The 19,515-nt window shown below is 46.3% G+C and overlaps 1 protein-coding gene across 1 annotated transcript in view; it reads right to left on the bottom strand.

Moving 5' to 3' along the window:
• pitpna (phosphatidylinositol transfer protein alpha) overlaps positions 1-19,515 on the bottom strand; it is a 61,006-nt gene that overhangs the window by 17,271 nt on the left and 24,220 nt on the right. Inside the window, exon 3 of the mRNA XM_033045862.1 lies at positions 4,035-4,180. Coding sequence (XP_032901753.1) covers positions 4,035-4,180 — 146 coding nt within the window. The remainder of the gene's footprint in view (positions 1-4,034; positions 4,181-19,515) is intronic.

Genomic DNA, 19,515 nt, shown 5'->3' with positions numbered 1-19,515 from the left:
GGTCGACACGGACTCAGTGGGCTGAAGGGCCTGTTTCCGTGCTGTATGTCTAAACTAAACCATTAGCTGTGTTACCAACCATGCTTCTTTATCTATTTCACCAACAAAAGGTTTGTGTGATTGAAAAATCCTTTGAAGGTTTCGCATGAAAGCAGCTGAAATATTTAAAGTCATAGTCATATGATAAAGTATGTGCCTCAAACAAAACTGACCCAAATTCTTCTCAAGAATCACCTGTCCAATCTATCTAAAGAATCTCTCTACCTCCTTCAATTCCTAAAGTTACCCATTAATCGTTCACTGTCATCTTTTCATTTGTACAGGTATTTTGTATCTGAAGGTAAAACTGCAGTTCCCTCTCAACACCATCCCGTTTGTGTTGGCAACCCCTGTACAAAGGTCACCCGCTAATCATCAGCTCCCCACAATGCTGATGATAAATCGAGAATTTGTTTCTTTGTATTCCCACCCAATATCTACCAAGAGCAGCACCCTCCCAGTGACTCCTGGAATCTAAGGAGCACTATCTGCGCACAGGCACGTGGTGTGGGCCTTGGGTGTAACAGACCAGCAGACTCACACTGAAGGTGAAGGAAATTAAATGAGAAGGTTGCAAGAAGCTGTCCTGTAGTCCTTCTATTTTAGCAAAAGAATGGACAATTACATTGAAGTGATGTAATGCACAAAGGGTTCGACTGTGCGGATTGAAGAAAACTAAGTGTCTAAAGCAAGTGAGAGTAGGGAAGAGCCTTTAAATTAGCCAGACAGTTCAGGATTTCATAGAGGGCAGTGGAAGTGAAAACAGACAATACATGCTCTTCGTCGACTCCAGGACATCCGTTTTCTAGGCCCCCATTCCCTCATCTTCACCATGGATGTCCAGTCACTCTACACCTCCATCCCCCACCAGGAGGGTCTCAAAGCCCTCCGTTTCTTCCTCGACCAGAGAACCAACTAATCCCGTCTACTGATACTCTCCTCCACCTAGCGGAGCTGGTCCTTACCCTCAATAACTTCTCGTTTGATTCCTCTAGTTTCCTCCAACTACAAGGCGTAGCTATGGGCATATGAGGTAGCTATGCCTGCCTCTTTGATGGGTACGTCGAATAATCCTTGTTCGAGACGTACCATGGCCCTATCCTCGAACTCTACCTCCGCTACATCAACGATTGCATTGGTGCTACCTCCTGCACCCACACACAACTCACTGACTTCTTCCATTTCACCACTAACTTCCATCCGGCACTCAAATACACCTGGACCATTTCCGACATTTCCCTACCATTTCTTGACCTTACCATCTCCATCGCAGATGATAGACTACTGATCGACATCCACTATAAACCCAATGACTCCCATGGCTATCTGGACTACACCTCTTCCCACCCTGCTTCCTGTAAGTACTCCATCCCCTACTCCCAATTCCTCCGTGTACGCCGCATCTGCACCCAGGAGAAGGTGTTCCACACCATGGCATCGGAGATGTCCTAATTCTTCAGGGAACGGGGGTTCCCTTCCTCTACCATGGATGAGGCTCTCACCAGGGTCTCTTCTCTGCTCTCACTCCCCATCCCCCCACTCGTAACAAGGGCGGAGTCCCCCTTGTCCTCACCTTCCACCCTACCATCCGTCACATACAACAAATAATCCTCCGACATTTTCGCCACCTCCAATGTGATCCCACCACATGCCACATCTTCCCATCTCCTCCCCTGTCTGCTTTCCGCAGAGACCGCTCCCTCCGTAACTCCCTGGTCAATTCGTCCTTTCCCACCCGAACCACCCCCTCTCCTGGCACCTTCCCTTGCAACCGCAGGAAATGCTACACTTGTCGCTTTACCTCCCCCCTTGACTGCATTCAAGGACCAAGCAGTCTTTCCAGGTGCGGCAGAGGTTCACCTGCACCTCCTCCAACCTCATCTATTGCATCCACTGCTCTAGATGTCAGTTGCTCTGCACCGGTGAGACCAAGCGTAGGATTGACGATCGCTTCGCCGAACACCTCCGCTCGGTTCGCAATAACCAACCTGATCTCCCGGTGGCTCAGCACTTCAACTCCCCCTCCCATTCCGAATCTGACCTTTCTGTCCTGGCCCTCCTCCATGGCCAGAGTGAGGACCACCGTAAATTGGAAGAGCAGCACCTCATATTTCACTTGGGCTGTTTGCACCCCAGCAGTATGAACATTGACTTCTCTAATTTCAGGTAGTCCTTACTTTCTCCTCTCCTTCTCAGCTCTCCCTTCTCCCTCAGCCCTCTGGCTCTATCTCTTCCTTTCTTCCCTCCGCCCGCCCCCCCCCGCCCCACCCTCACATCAATCTGAAGAAGGGTTTCGACCCGAAACGTTGCCTATTTCTTTCGCTCCATAGATGCTGCCTCACCTGCTGAGTTTCTTCAGCATTTTTGTCTACCTCAGACAATAAAAATATTTGTTATTATTCCCCCAGTTTCCTCCCCTCTACTTTCAATCTGAAGAAGGGACCCAACCCAAAACATCACCCGTCCTTTTTCTCCAGAGATACTGCCTGACCCGCTGAGTTACTCCAGCATTTGTGTCTATCTTCTAATATTTTTACCATCTTATTTCCTTACAATAGTCCTTCAAGCCAATGCCGGCTCATGGATCAATTCCATTAGTTCCATTCTTCCACTTATTTCCCTAATAATCTGCTCGCTCTCATGCTTATTAGATCCTGCCTGACTGTCTTAACACCCACCCATACCAGGGACAGCTTACAGTGGCCAACTAATCGATCATAACACTAGTGCTGGAGTACCTCAGCGGGTCAGGCAGCATCTGGGAAGGGAATGGATAGGCGAGGTTTTGGGTCGGAATCATTCTTCAGAAGGGATGCGGAAGGAAACAGGAGCACTTGGGAAATACCCACAGGGACCACAAGCAAACTCCAGTCCAGGCTGGAGGTCAGATTCAAACCCAGGTCTGTGCCCGAAGCAGCAGGCCCACTTGCTGCGCCACTGTGCCTCCCGTATTCCACTGCCCAAAGTCTGCTGATGCTGGGCATGTTGAAAATGGAGACTCAAGAGAATGCAGGTGCTGGATCCTTGAGCAAAAAAGAGCGAAGTGCTGGAGGATCTCTGCGGGTCGGACAACATCTGAAGAGGAAAATGGACAGCCGACTGAACGAAGGTTTTGACTGGAAATGGTAATTGTCTACTTTCCTCCACAGATGCTGCCTGACTTGCCGAGTTCCTCCACTACTATGTTTGTGCAATTACTTTACTATACTTTAGATACAGTGAGGACACAGGCCCTTCGGCCCATGCCAACCAGTGATCACCCTTACACCAGCACCCTCTCACACACTAGGGACAACTTCACAATTTTTACCAAAGCGAATTAACCTACAAACTTGAACGTTTTTGGAGAGTGGCCCACCTAGTCCACACTGATCATTGACCACCTGCTCACACTAGTTATATGGTATCCCACCTTCACATCGCTACACACTAACGGCAATTCACAGAGGCCAATTAACCTATAAACCTGCACATTTGAGATATGGGAGGAAACCAGATCACGCATTAGGAAACCCATGCTGTCACAGGCAGAACGTGCAAACTCCACAGAGACAACACCCAAAGTCAGGATTGAATCTAGGTCTCCTGCGCTGTGAGGCAGTGGCTCTACCAGCTGTGCCACTGTGCCACCTTAACACCCGTCACTTGCTTTGAATGCCCTCTACTTGTTCCTACCATCTAATAGTCCATTTGAATCCATACAACTTTGCTTCTACTGTGTGGTTGGACACTTGACCCTTGCTAGTCACAGGTCAGCACTGCAGGATGACCCAGCTACACAATCCTCACCTTCACTCCCTCTTTAAATTTACAGTGCATGGGTCCAGTGATGCAACACCACTTCAAATCAGCCCCTTCTCCCGATGCTGTAGCTTGCCCCGTGACAATGCTTGTGAGCCGACTGGATAGTGAGTGGCAGATAGACAGCAAGTCTGCCCTGGCCCTGCCTCATTGACACAGCTCCGGTCTGGTTGGTGCCCAGAGGTCATCCTTACCGCTGTAGATGGTAGATCTTGTGCGTATACTGTCCTTTCTCGCCATCTTTCTCGTACGGTTCATTTTTTAACACTTCAACTCCCTCGCCGCCGCCCGTCTCATTCTTACTCGCCTCTGCTACAGAAAACAGTTGCCCCACCTGGTACTGGAGGGTCAAACAAAGAGAACACAGTCATTTAAGAGTTTGTGGAAGTGACTGTTTTCATTGGCAAATTCAATGAGCACACCATTACCGTGAAAATATTCATGGGTCTAAAGACGACTCGACTTGACCTCAATGTCTTGCATTGCATTAGAAATGGAACTTGTTGTACATCTCGTTTTACATCACATGTGCCAATAAGATTATGTAGTCACTGAAGCACTTACAATGCAGTCACCATGATGTAGTACGCACAATATACAGACAGCATCGATGTCCTTTTCTATAACACTGAATGCTTGTTTGAAAGATACAGCTGGAAACAAGCCCTTCGGCTCACTGCTGACCATCGATCACCCATTGAAGAACGTGCAAACTTCACACAGACTGCACCAGAGGTCAGGGTGGATCTGGGGAGTCTCTGGCGCTGCAAGGCAACAGCTCTGCTAGCTGCACCACTGTGCTGCCCACATTAGCGGAGAATAAATTGGTTACAACGTTAAAATGGTGCAGCAGAGCAGTCCTGCCCAACAGTCTGGGTTTAACACCTGGCGGTGAAGACGAATGCTGCACAGTTACGCAGCGGTAGAGTTGCTGCCTTACAACGCCAGAGACCCGGGTTCGATCATGACGCGTTCGACCATGCTGTCTGTATGGACTTTGTACGTCCTCCCTGTGATTGCGTGGGTTTTCTTTGGCTGCTTCAGTTTCCTCCCACACTCCAAAAACATGTACGTTTATTGGCTTCTGTAAACTGCCTCTAGTGTGTAGGATAGAACTAGTGTATGGGCGATTGCTGGTCAACATAGACTCGGTGGGCCAAAGGGCCTGTTTCCATGCTGTATCGGCAAACTAAACTAAACTGCACCCCGAGCAGTTCAGCATCTCCGTGGTACAACAGTGAGAGTCCCAGGCTGGATTAATTCACTGCATGAGGCTGGAACCTACAGTCTTCTGAATGGGGGCGAGGATACGGTTGCCACGGCTGATATTGGCTCAAGGGGAGTTGTTCACTTTCTGCAGGTTCGCGTTGATCAACTAGTTTCCCCAAGGACCCAGCGGACCCTGCGGCAGGCAGAGTCCTGGCCAGGCCGTGGGATACAGGTAAAGGCAGGTGCTGAGTGCCTTGCCCTGCCTCACCCTCAAATGGCGTGGCCAGGAGTCACTTCAGCCTGCTCCCCATTTCAATGGTTCATGGTTGATCCTCTATCTCAACACTACCTTCTTGCTTGATTCCACAATTCATCAGCTCAAGATTCCAGCATCTGCAGTATCTTGTGTCTACATTCCATCAATTTCAACATGAAAAACTCAATGGGTCTTCCATAGCTCTCTGGTTCCAACCGTAACCCTATGTTGATGACACCCTACTCTGGGGGCAATTATCCCAGTTTAAAGAAGGTTCTGACCTGAAATGTCACCTATCCATGTCCTCCAGAATTGCTACCTGACCCAGAGTTCCTCCAGCATGACTGAGCGAGTTTCAGCACCTGCAGTTCCTCACATCTCCTGTGCTCCTAGTTCTGGATTCTCAGCACCTACCATCTCCCCCCCCCCCCCCCCCCCTCTCAGCACCTACCATCTCCCCCCCCCCCCCCCCCCCATCTCAGCACCTACCATGGGACCTGTCTGAAGGAGGTTCCGACCCAAAACGCTGCTTGTTGATTCCCTCCACGTTGCTGTCCGACCCGCTGAATTCCCCCAGTGGTTTATTTTTCTTTCATTCAAGATTCCAGCATCTATAGCTCTTGGCTCGTCTCTCTTCTCCTAACCCCTGCAACGAAGACTAATGTTCTAAATGAGTCCGAAGGAACTACAGATGCTGGGAAGCAGCTGTTGTTGAATATAAAATGACAGAAAGCGCAGGAGTAACTCAGTGGGTCAGGCAGCATCTTCAGAAAACACGAACAGGCGACATCTTGGAGCGGGACCCTTCATCAGACTAACTGTAATGGGGGAGGTGGGGGGAGAGCTGGAAAAGAGGTGGGGGCTGGGCAAAGCCTAGTAAGTGATAGGTGAACGCAGGTGATAGAGCGGTATGGTGGCCCAGCAGTAGAGTTGCTGCTTTACAGCGCTTACAGTGCCAGAGATCCTGACTATGGGTGCTGTCTGTACGGCGTTAGTATGTTCTCCCTGTGACCGTATGGGTTTTCTCTGAGATCTTCGGTTTCCTTTCCTCCCACACCAAAGATGTACAGGTTTGTAGGTTAATTGGCTTGGTATAAATGTAAATTGTCCTTAGTGTGTGTTGGATAGTGTTAATGTGGGGGGGGGGGGGGGGGGAAATCGCTGGTCGGTGTGGACCCGGTGGGCTGAAGAGCCTGTTCCCGCGCTGTATCTCTAAACTAAAAGCTGTGAGGGGGATAAGGCAGATAGGTGGACAAAGGCAAGAGATGAAAAAATAACTACAAAAGGTTGTAATGTAAGGAGTGAAGCGTGAAACCTGAAACCAGAGGAAGGGATACGTGGGGAAGGGGTAGAGGAGATGGGGGAAAGAGGGGGAGGCGTTGGTTTGTTGTGCCCACAATATCTCTGCATTTGATGAATCATTCTGCAAACCAACGCTCACGATTTTCTCGCTGTTTTCCTATTCTGCCTGTTGACTCTCCCTCACCTTGCCCAGATACGGCAATCTCTTCACAGTTCATTTTCACACCCAGCCTGGGACAGTTAAAATTGCATTACAATCTGTCCTTCCACCCGATTTCAATACAGATTGAAGGCACCCTGCTCCTCACAGTCTGTCAAGCTAAAAATGATTCATTCAGTTATGCTCTCTATTTTAACCAGAGCAGTATCCAGGCCCTCACACCTGTGTCCATATGCAATATATTTTGTATGTTATCTTATTTAGACAATGATCACGTATGTCAGCGAGCTGACTGAGAGCAACCTGTTGACAGGTTCACAGATGCAGAAAAAAGGATGGATTGTACATTCAACATCCACTTGAAGCAGTGTACCAACCTCCTTTCTATTGACTCCATTTATACCTCAGCAAGGCCAACAGCATAATCGAAGACGAGTCGCACCCTGGCCACTCCCTCTTCTCCCATCGGGCAAAAGGTATAGAAGTGTGAAAATGCACACCTCCAGATTCAGGGACAGTTTCTTCCCAGCTGTTATCAGGCAATTGAATCATCGTACCACAACCAGAGAGCAGTCCTGAACTACTATATACCTCATTGGTGACCCCTCGGACTATCCTTGATCGGATTTTGTTGGCTTCACCTTGCACTAAACATCTATATGCTGTAAATGGCTCAATTGTAATCATATATTGTCTTTCTGGATAGCACGCAACAAAAGCTTTCATTGTACCTCCTTAAACGTGACAATAAACTAAACTGAACGCAACACAACCTTTTGACAATTGATGAAAGGGGCATTTTACAATCAAGTTCTCAGACGTGGTACAAGCTCGGGTCCATCCATGCGCAGCGTTAATCGCAGCCTCCCAAACACTTCTGGGACGTGAACAACTCAAGGGCAACCTGTCCCTGCAAGATCTGTCCAATTCAAGATATAATGGCAGATTATCAGATATAACAGTGGAATTAGTAAGAGGATTTTAGACAGGCTCACTGCAGGGAATGGAGAGATATGGATCACCTGCAGGCAGAAGAGATTAGTTTAACTCTGCATCATGTTCCAATTAGACATGGTGGGCTGAAGGACGACATTCCTGGGCACCACTGTGCTTTGTGTAGGAAGGAATTGCAGATGTTGGTTTAAACCGATGATAGACATAAAATGTTGGAGTAACTCAGTGGGACAGGCAACATCGCTGGAGAGAAGGAATGGGTAACGTTTCGGGAAGGGTCTCAACCCATTCCTTCTCTCCTGAGATGCTTTTTTGTGTTTGCCACTGTTCTAAGATGTACTTAAAGCATCTTTGAAGTGAACATCCTTACTCTTGGGAATCTCTAATTGACACCTGCTCATAAGGGAGCTGCAGCATTGGGGGTCATGTTGAGATCCTCAAGGCCATGAATGGTGAAGACAAAGCCATGCACCATCTTAGAACCTACCCACTCGCCCGCCCAGCCACCCATTATCCCACCCACGCCAGTCTGCAGTTCCCATCACGACCTCATTGTGTATTCGGCATGTTGGCAAATACTCTCTTGAACTTCTTCATGTGCATGGTAGAGAGCATACTGACTGGTTGCATCAACTGGTGCGGATAACACGAAGATTACACAGTGGCAGACTCTGCCCAGTCCATCACGGGTATTGACCTCCCCTACATCAAAGCGATTTATAGGAATCGCTGCCTCAAAGATGCAACCAACATCAAAGACCCACACCACCCTGGCCACAGTCTCATTTAGCCACTACCATCAGGAAGAAGGTACAGGAGCCTGAAAACCACAACCTCAAAAACAGCTTCTTCTCAACAACCAACAAAATCTTGAATACTGCACACTGACCTCAACTATCAACTTCGAGGGACTGCCTTTGGTTGCACTAAGGACTTTGATTTTTGCACTAGTATTATGGTTACTAATTTTATTAAATTAAGTTTGAGCCTGTAAAGCTGCTGCAAGTACAAATGTCATTGTTCCGCTGTTGTACATATGACAGTTAAACACTCTTGTTTTGCCACCGCAGACCGCTCAAAACTGGAGTGCAAGTTACCCCCAATCTTCAGGAACAGTGGCAACATATCCAAAACACTCTTACTCACCTTGCCTGTTACATATTAAACACTTGCAGATTCTGAGTAGTCACATTATAATTTTTCAAGTTTCCCGTTTCCACATCTTTCAATGGCACCCAGCATTTTCTTGTCGAGAAAATAGCGACATGTTAGCAATAGCCTCACAAAAACAGTCCCATGGCAAGAACAATTAAGCAAATAGAACTTAAAACAAAACAGCTTGTTTTCTTTGCTCTACAAGAAGAGGAGGAACATTCAACTAGTGTTGAAAAGAGAGCTGTGAAAGTATTTGAAAGGAAGGGTCGTGAGGAGAGTGTGGGGCTGTGAGACTCAATGGATAGCTCCTCCACATTACCTGTGCTGATTTAATGGGGTGATTGATGCTACTTTACAATCTGTCCTTTCATCAGATTTGAATACAGGCTGTAAATGGATGCAGGCAAATGCTCAGAACAGTCTGTCAACCTAAACATGACCCATTTATTTATACTCCATTTTCTCTCCTTTAACCAGGCCTTTGTCTGCGACCCCATTAAATGCAAAACCTTTTGTCTGAATAAGAAACGAATCATTGTGATTCTGTGAAAAAGGCAGCCAAAACAAGGTGGCCGTGTTACCGGACCAGCAGTACGAGGGCTGGACGAATGAAATGAAAGAGAGACGAATTCAAATCCCTCACAACAGCTGGGAATTTAAATGTACTTAAATAAATGCGGAATAAAAAGATATTCTTGCTATTGCTGAGACTGGAAGGGCAGATTGTGGTTAAAATCCCATCTGCTTCTCTAGTTTCCTTTGGGGAGAGAAATCTGGTATCGTTACCTGGGCTGGCCAATGGACAACTCCAGATCCATAGCATGTGGTTGACTGAGTAGCCATGTGACACTGCCTGCTCTGATATGATGCAAGGGTCCTCGTCACGGTTCATCCCAAACAGCTCTGACTTACAGGCTTGTTCCCAGGGACACAGAGACCGACATCGTGCTGCTGGAAGATCATCAACTCGGCGAAAGATGCTCTTTGGTCTGCCCGCAACTTGTTAGCCGCCCAGCACAACGAGAAGTCCATCAGGGAATGTTGCCAACTGGCCCATTCCACAGTCCAATTTTCACAATGGGGTAGAGGCGAATTGGACAGTACCCTAGCTTATGTAAGGACTGTTCAGAAACCTGATAACAGAGGGGAAGAGTCTGTGGTGTTCCCGACTCTGCAGTACATGCTCTCAAGCTTCTGTATCTTATGTCTGACCGGTGCGGGTGGAAGGAATGACCGGGATGGGACAAGCCTTTGTTTATATTGGCTGCTTTACCGACACAGCATGAAGTGTAGATGGAGTAAATGGTGAAGAGTCACCAACTTCTACAGATGCATCATAGAAAGCATTTTATCAGGATGCATTAAAGCTTAGTTTGGAAACAGCTCCATTCAAGACCAGAAGAAATTGCAGCAAATTGTGGACACAGCCCAGACCAGCCCGGGAACTGATGCACTACAATGCTGATAACTATATTCTGCACATTGTATCTTGTACACTGCATCTTCCCCTTTGTTCTACCTAATGTGCTTGAGTTTGACTTGATTGTGGATAGCATGCAGAACAAAGCTTTTGACTGTGCGTTCATACATGTGTCAATAATAAACCTAAACTGAAACATAGGCAATTTGGCAAGGAGAGATTTTCTTTCCTAAAAAATTCTTAGTAAACCCCCTTCCCACACTGATCTTCCTGAACATTGTCTCTGCCATTGCCAGAGTGAGGCCACACACAAACTAGAGGAACAGGACCTCACATTGCGCTTGGGTAGCTTACAGCCCAACGTATGAACATTACACTCTCCACTGTCCAACCATCTCTTTTCTGGCTTTCACTCCTTCTCCAAATAGCCAGAAGGGTCCCGATCCAAAACGACACATGTCCATTTCCTCCACATATACAGCCTGACCCGCCAAGTTCCTCCAGCACTTAATATTTTGTTTCATAAACTAGATTACTGTTACCATCTCTGTATTCCAGACCTATTTAACTAAATTAAATGCAAGTTGCCCACTGCCAATAGGGGCATTTAAACTCATGTCTCTGGATTACTCATCTTGTAAAATAATGACTACCCTACACACAAAACATTAATTGGGCACTACACCACCCATGTAACAGCAACAAGGACAATTATATTTTATTTTTTTAATTTTGCAAATATGTAAACAAACTGTTTTAAAAAACAGAACACTAGTGGGTCTAGTGTAGATGGGGCGTCTTGGTCGGCATGGGCTCGTTGGGCAGAAGGGCCTGTTTCCATACTGCATGAGTCTATAACTGGGAAGCACAGCTGTACTTCCCGAGAGGTTGGACACAAAAAGCCGGAAGACTAGCTCAACACTTCATCATTTTGTTTGCTTTGCAATTAAATTATACAATCAATTATGACTGTTGACAATGACTCTATTTAAAGCAGCTTCAGAGCAGGGATCAGGTTAATGTCATTAGATCCTAAAGCTTCACTTGCAGCAGCCACTGTGACTACGCTGATAAGAACTAACGGATTTCAAGGTGGCAACCTAACCAGCTTTAGGGGGACAGCACGATCTGTGCACACCAGCGCCCCAGACACCCCAATACACCAAGTGCTGCAGGAACTCAGCAGGTCAGGCAGCAAGGATCTTGACCCGAAACGTCACCCACTCCTTCTCTCCAGAGATGCTGCCTGTCCCACTGAGTTACTCCAGCGTTTTGTGTCAGTCTGTGAAGGGAATTGACAGACACTGCTGCAGACTGTTACTTTCACACATTTGGTCAAAGTAAACTCAATCAAACCAAGATATTTAAATTGTCCAAGCCTATCTGATATCATTTGCTGGTGGCAAGAAACTGCTGATTTAAGATGTTTTCTGGTTAAAACCAATTTAAGATGTTTTCTGGTTAAAACCATGAGCTGCAATCTCATGGGACCCATTGGACATTTTTTCTGCAATCACCAGGTCCCCACTCTGACACCAAATCCTTTGTTCATACATTACTACTTTCTGAAGGTTCAGTTATTCCCTTTAATGCTCTCAAAAGAGGAATTTGCTCTTGCTGTTGCTGAGTACTTCCAGCAATTCCAGAGACACTATAAGGCATTGCTTTAATGTGAAGGTGACAAACTTTAAAGAGGTGCAGGGCAAGTTTTTTTTTTTTACAGAGTGGTGGGTGCTGGAACACGCTGCCAGGGGAGATGGTGGAGACAAATACAATAGTGGTGTTTAAGAGCCTTTTAGATAGGCAAGTGGATATGCAGGAAATGGAGGGATATGGATAATGTGTGGGTGGATGATGCTAGTCTATCTTGACATCATGTTTGGCACAGACATTGTGAGCCAAAGAGCCTGTTCCTGTGCCATACTGTTCTACGTTCTATGTTAAGATAGTCACCGCTTGCAAATGCTTTAATTTCTTGTGTATGTAACGATGCCCCCATTACAATAGGTATAGAATCAAGCAGCACATCAACGGGCCTTTTGGCCCAACCTGTCCGTGCCATTTGATCCATATCTCTCTAAACCTTTCTTATCCATGTACCTGTCCAAGTATCTTTTAAATACTGTTATAGTATCTGCCTCAACAACCACCTCTGGCAGCTCGTTCCATTTACCCATTTACCCATTTACCCATTTACCCATTTACCCTAAGTGGAAAAAGTTGCCCCTCATGTTTTATTACATTTTGCCCCTCTCACCTTAAACCTCAAGGGCTGAAGGAGGCCGGGCAACGAGAGGGATGACGGTTTGCTTGCTTGCAAAGGCAAGGGCTTGAGGTCCTGGGCTCGCCTGGATCAAGCGCCACTCCAGAAGACCGAGTGAGCGGACCAGACTAGACTTTGAAAATTACGCCAAAACCTGCCGACTCTTGTGGGTTATTTCTATACACTTTGTACTAATCGCAGATTGTGCTTAAGTATGCTAACTCTTTACTGAATGATGCAATATAAAATTTCACTGTATCTCTGTAGGTGATAATGAAGAACTATTGAACCATGTCCTCTGGTCATAGGTCGACAGCTCCAGGTCATTATGTCCACTGACACACAAAGATAGACAAAGCTGTGGAAAGGTAGAGGGAGCTTTACTCTGTACCTAACCGTGGTGTCCCTGTCCTGGGGACATGAGATGGGAACGTGCAGAGGCTATATTCCATGCCTCCATGTAGTCTGGATTAATGCTTCCACAGGTACTGGCAGACTGCGGAGTGCTCCAATGCAGAGCACTGGCATCTTTTACCTCGGGGACTGGCACCATGAAGGAGGTCAGGCTGCAGTTTGCTGGAAGCAGCTTTGTGGTTCAAATAGGCAGATCTCAAACTACGACGTGAGTGGAGGGAGCAAGCACAGACGGCAGGGATGCTTATAAATTACAGACCCTTCAACGGGCAGAGCAGAGAGGCTCCGCTCCTCCCAGCCTTGAGCTGACCTGATTAACGACAATCAGTCTGCATCCTAACGGATCATACTTGCCCAACGATCAATGGAACAATGCACTCCAGATTAACACTGCCCTGAGCGGATACTACTGCAAGAATCATACGTGTTTAATTGTCGTATATACCCACAACGGAACAATGAAATTCATACTTGCAACAGTGTAAATGGCCCGTTAACAATACACAAATATAATAATAAAAAATTCAATGTATTAATAACCACAATAATAATGCAAAAAAGGTCTGCAGTGCAACCAAAGACACAGTCCACAGTAGTTCATAGCTGAGGTCAGTGCTGTGTGGTGTTCAAGAGCTGATGGTTGCTGGGAAGAAGTTGTTCTTGAACCTGGTAGGTCACGGTTTTCAGGCTCGTGTACCTTCTTCCCGATGGTAGGAGCCGAAGGTACAGGAAAGCAGCACATTCTCTGCGTACAGGACAAGACAAAACAGCAGTCCACACATACAATCCACTTGTGCCTCTCCAAATATAGCAAGGATGAAAATTACACACAATAGTGAGACAAGAGTACTTTACAAACAATTTGCATTTATATAGCATCTTCAATGTGGCTTAAACCACCTAAGGCTGGTTGCACCACACCAGTTAAGGAGTTTAGGGCCATCGATCAAAATGAAAGAGACAGGAGGTTCAAAAGAACTTAGAAATGATATAGCAGGTACTGAAGTTAAGGGTTCAAGAGCTCATGCACTGGCAACTGATTTAGTTCAGGATGTCCGAGAGATGTCCGAGAGAGCTCAGGGTTTATATCCTTCCTGATGGTCAATGAACTGAGTTCAAGAATCTTTTCACTTCATGTCATTTTTGATTTCACAAAATGAGACACAGGGCACACAAAGACACTGTCCCAATGGATTATAGTTTGGAAATTCAGAGTGAGGGGTTTCTGGACATTTTGCAGCACCTTGGGAGTATAAACTCACCATTAGAGGAGCAACGACACTTGGCATTAAAATAAACTCTTTTAGCACCAAATGAGAGATTTGATACAGCATATAGAGACTGAATAGATCATTCCTCATTACATTGAGGAAATACCTTCACACGAATGAACAATCCCAAAGGGAAAAATCTGCTGGGATCCAGGGAAAGAACAGCATGGCACTAACTGATCTTCCAACTCAATTTCCAAGATTCTGCAATTCACTATTTACCCTTAAGTGACATTAAGTGACATTACATTATTTTAAATAGTCAGAGTCAGAATCATACAGCATGGAAACAGGGTCTGCCAACCAGGATGTGTATCCAAGCTAGCCCCAATTGCTTGCATCTGGCCCATTTCCGTCTAAACCTTTCCTACCCACATACCTGTCTCAATGTCACCATTGTAACCTCCTCGAGCTTGTTCCATATACACACGTACACTACACGAGGAATGGCCCCCCCGAGTCTCTCAAGTCATTTCCCCTTCTCCTTAAAAGCCTGCAAAATTACCGGTAGTCTTCTGGCTAATGTCTTATAGTTGCACTTTATGGATTAAAATATTTCATGTAAAACTTTCCACGTTTTGGCAGTGGTCCGAAATATTCATGAACCTCTAGTTGAGTGAGGTTGCCGCACCCAGTGCAGAATGACTCAACTGTTGGCACAGCGAGAGGAAATTACAGACACTCTGCATGAATAAAGGTGATGGAACTATCTAACCCACCAGCCACCAGACTGAAAGGTCCAGCTCTGCACTCATACCCACGGTTTCACTGCACTGGAGGCTTGGGACGGATTATACAGTGGACTGTAGACAACTTGTAACCACGGACATGACTCAGAGGGAGGGAAGGATAATCAGAGTTCTAATCATAAATTCCTTTCAAAGCACGCTTTGTGTTAATGCCTTAATGCTATTAAACAGCTTAGCAACTGCAACATGTCACTCAGATTATACACAAAGATAAACATCGAGGGTGAGTGGACCAAGTTTGAAGCACGAGAAATAATATGCCTCTGGATGAGAAACAAAGCTCAATTTCAAGACACCATTTGTTCTCTCCAATGACCCACCGCATCAACATTCTTATACTAATCACAGTGGTGTTGGGGATTACAGAGCAGACAATGGAGCAGCAACTAGACTTACGGCCCAACCGTGTGAACATTGAATCGTCCAATTTTAGGCAGCCTCTGACAACCCCCTCCCTCCGCTTTCTCCCCTTCCCTCCCTCGTCCCCTGTGCCTCACCTGGACTCGCACCTATTTCTATCCTCCCCCCTCCTCCGACATTCCTTCCTCTGACTTCACAATTTGCAACTCTTCAACCTTTCCATCTCACACCGACTGCTTTAATCTCTGGCCTTAGCTCCAACCATGCGCCTACCAATAACCGCCCTTGCCCGAGTCCACCTATTACGGGCCACACTTTGTCCTGCCTCTCCTTTCTCTCAGCTTTCTTCCCCCTCCCTCCACCACCTGCAATCAGTTGGAAGAAGGGGGCTAATCGAAAATGGCACTTATTCATGTTCTAGGTAGGAACTGCAGATGCTGGTTTAAACCGAAGATAGACAAAAAATGCTGGAGTAACTCAGCGGGGCAGCATCTCTGGATAGAAGGAATGGGTGACGTTTTGGGTCGAGACCCGAAATGTCACAAATTCCTTCAATCCAGAGATGCTGCCCGTCCTGCTGAATTACTCCACCACTTCATGTCTTTGTGTGTAAATCAGCCTCTGCAGTTCCTTTCCACGGGTACTGCTTGACCTCTAGAGACTTCCCAGCATTTTCTTTTTTTATCTTTTGGATTTGCAGTGTCCATTTCTTCGGTGAGAACCCCAAGTCACGAAGCCAAATAATCAGAAGTGATATACATTGAACACAGTAAAGCACAGGAACAGGCCCTTCAGCCCACAATGTCCACAAAGCACAGGAACAGGCCCTTCAGCCCACTGCTGAACTAATCTCTGGCAGTGCGTGGTCCAAGTGTGTCTAGTCTATTCCCTGCATATGTACGTTCAGATCCAAAAACAAATGCTACTTTCATATCTGCCTCCACGTCCATCCCTGGCGGCACATTCCATGCACCCACCATCCTCTGTAAAAGAAAAACTTGCCCTGTACATCTCCTTTAAACTTTGCCCCTGATAAAGCTATGTCTTCTTGTTCATGACATTTCCACCCTGGGATGAGGAAACACCTTACAACACAAGGAAGTGGAAACTGAGAAGCATCTTCGCAAACAATTGTGGATACTGGGGGTTTCGTCTAGTTTAGAGATACATGGAAACAGGCCCTTTGGCCCACTGAGTCCACACTGACCATCAATCATGCATTCACAGTAGTCCGATATCATTCCACTTTCTCATCCACTCCCTACACTTGAGGGGTAAATTACAGAGGGCAATGAACCTACAAATGCGCATGCCTTTGGCTTGTGGGAGGAAACCAGAGCACCAGGAGGAAACCTATGGGGGTCACAGAGAGAAGGCGCAAACTCCACACAGACAGCACTCAAGGTCAGGGTCGAACCCGGGTGAGTCTCTGGCGTTGAGGCAGTGGCTCTACCAGCTGTGTGATTGTACCAATTTAGTAAATTTAGATGTAAGCTCTGTTGGGAGTTTTCAAAACCAAGATGGGTCTTGTTGGCATTCGAGGGCATACTGATGGATGAGTAAAGGAGGCAGAATACAGATCAGACACGACTTAATTGAAGGTTGGAGTGGCTGCAAGCTCCCTGCTCCATATAAGGAGCAGAGGACGAATAGCAGCTCCAAGCAGAGAGTGAGGGAGTGAGTGTTATCCTCAAACAAAATTCAATCACTCTGTGCTGCTAAAAATAGACAGTTGCATTGGCAGTTATCACCTCAGTGAGAGGTTGTGTACGCAGGACTGAAGGAGAACTCAGACAGAAATACTTCTAATTTTAACCTGGTTAAACATTGCCGACATGCGCCATTAGCTAACAGTGGGTGCCAGAACAATCAGCCTTGAGGATGGAGGAAGCGAGGTGTCAGAAAATACGATAAAACTACCTCAAATGCAGTGTAGAAACAGGGAGACCTGGAGCTCATGATCATTAACCTTAGTAGGGGGCAGGACAATCAGCAAAGAATGCTATAAAGACCACTCGATCCTGTTCAGTGAATTCAAAACCCTCGGCTTAAACTAAACAACTCTTTAAAGAGTCCCCAGCTAAATTATTCCCATGCGTGGGAAGGATGTCAAGGAGAGGGCACACAAGAGGTTTATTGCAATTCAGGTAGAAAGGTTTCCGTTCTGCAAGGCTGAAGAGACTGGGTCTGTTCCCAGAGCAGAGCAAATTAAAGATTTAATAGTAGTTTTTGAAATTATGAAGATTTGAGAGGGTGACTTGGAACCTGGTCCCACTGGGACAAGGGTCGATGACCAGAGGGCACATGTAAACCAACTGGCAAAAGAACCCGAGGGGAAGTGACATAGCGTGAAGGCGAGCTGGACAAAGTTTAAACAAGATGTGCAGGGCAAGTTTATGTTATTTACACTGAGAGTGGCGGGTGCCTGGAACATGCTGCCAGGGTTGATGTTAGAGGCAGATATGATTGTGGCATTTAAGAGGTTTTTAGACAGGCATATGGATATGCATGGAATGGAGGGATACAGATCACGTGCAGGCAGTTGGGCATCTCTTCCTGTGCTATACTGTTCTATGTTCTATCTGGCAGGGCCAATGGGGCCGCTCATCTGTGGCAACTTTAAGTTAAACCTGCCCAAGGGAGTGAATCGATTTGCGGGAACCCACAACACTATCCTGTGTCCCCACTTGTCACACTGAAGAACATGAAGGACAGATTCATCACCACTTATCTACTACAATTCAGTAATTCACTGATATTGAAATTAGATTTATTCCCCCAATTGCCGGGCACCCAAACTATTTCACAGTTTGTGAAGTCTCTTGCACTTCATGAGCTAAGGGTGTACAAGTGTGTTGTTCCTATTTCTGCACACCGGTATTTTTCTCTTTGCATTTCCTGTTGTAATTGTGCCTGGCTTGATTGCACTCAGGTCCAACACAATTTGACTGGATAGCGATGCAAATAAAGTTTATCAATATATCTCAGTGTGTGTCAAAAATAAACCAATATCAACACTGTTTCAATGTACATGCGCCAGTATTCATTGGAGGGTCAGTGGTAGAGAGAGTTAGCAGCTAAAAATTCCTGGGCATTAACAACATTTAGGGCTGCACAGTGGCGCAGCAGTAGAGTTGCTGCCTTACAGCGCTAACGATTCAGGTTTGATCCTGACTACGGGTGCTGTCTCTACGGAGTGTGTATGTTCTCCCTGTGATTCTATGGCTTTCCTCTGGGTGCTCCGGTTTCCTGCCACACTCCATAGTACAGGTTTGCGGGATAATTGGCTTCGGAAAATATTTTAAATTGTCTCTAGTGGTGGTACTGGTGTATGCGAACCGCTGGTCAGTGCGAACTGTATCTATAAACTAAAAAAACTAATAGATACGAAGAAGGTGCGTGAGTGCCTCTACATTGACGCACTTCTCTCTGAGAAGTTTAAAGACATTCAAAAGGTCTTCAAATACTTTCACTAGCTTCCTCAGATGTATTGTGGAAAGTATCCTGACTGTTTGCATTATGGCCGGGTCTGGCAATTCTAACACACAGCAATGAATGAGGCTGCAGAGAGCAGTGGACGCAGCCCACTCCTTTACAGACACAGCCATCGCCACCATCAGAAGCATCTATTCCAATGACTCCATCAACACTTTACATTGCCTTGGTATGACTGCCAGCATAATCAATGACTAATCTCACCCAGTCACTCCCTTTTCTCCCCTCATACCTCCAGATCTAGGAAAGTTTCTTCCCAGCCTTTATCAGGCAACTGAAGTGTCCTCTCATCAGCTACAGTGTGGTCCTGACATCCCCTTCTACCTCTTGGAGACCTTTGAACTATCTTTTATCGGACAGGATAAATATTGACCCAAGATAGTGGGGAGAACCACCCTGCTCAAAACAACTGCTGGAGTAACTCAGCAGGTCAGGCAACATCTCTGGAATTTTTTGCATCCAGGGCACAGACCAGGCTTCAGTTTAATGTCACTGTCAAAAGGCAACACCTGTGGCAGTGCAGCATTGTCAGCAACTTCCTAGATTATAGGTTCAACTGGGGAATCTGACCAGAGGCACCCCACTGTGCTTTAATTTACAAAACAACGGCAGGCAAGCAAGCAACGCAACGCAAACCAAGGTTTTAATCAGAAAGCTACCGAGCATT

This window comes from Amblyraja radiata, chromosome 28, assembly GCF_010909765.2.
Source record: "Amblyraja radiata isolate CabotCenter1 chromosome 28, sAmbRad1.1.pri, whole genome shotgun sequence".
In the NCBI taxonomy this organism is placed as follows: domain Eukaryota; kingdom Metazoa; phylum Chordata; class Chondrichthyes; order Rajiformes; family Rajidae; genus Amblyraja; species Amblyraja radiata.
Note: the sequence above shows the minus strand (reverse complement) of the source record. Positions and strands in the feature narration are given on the sequence as shown.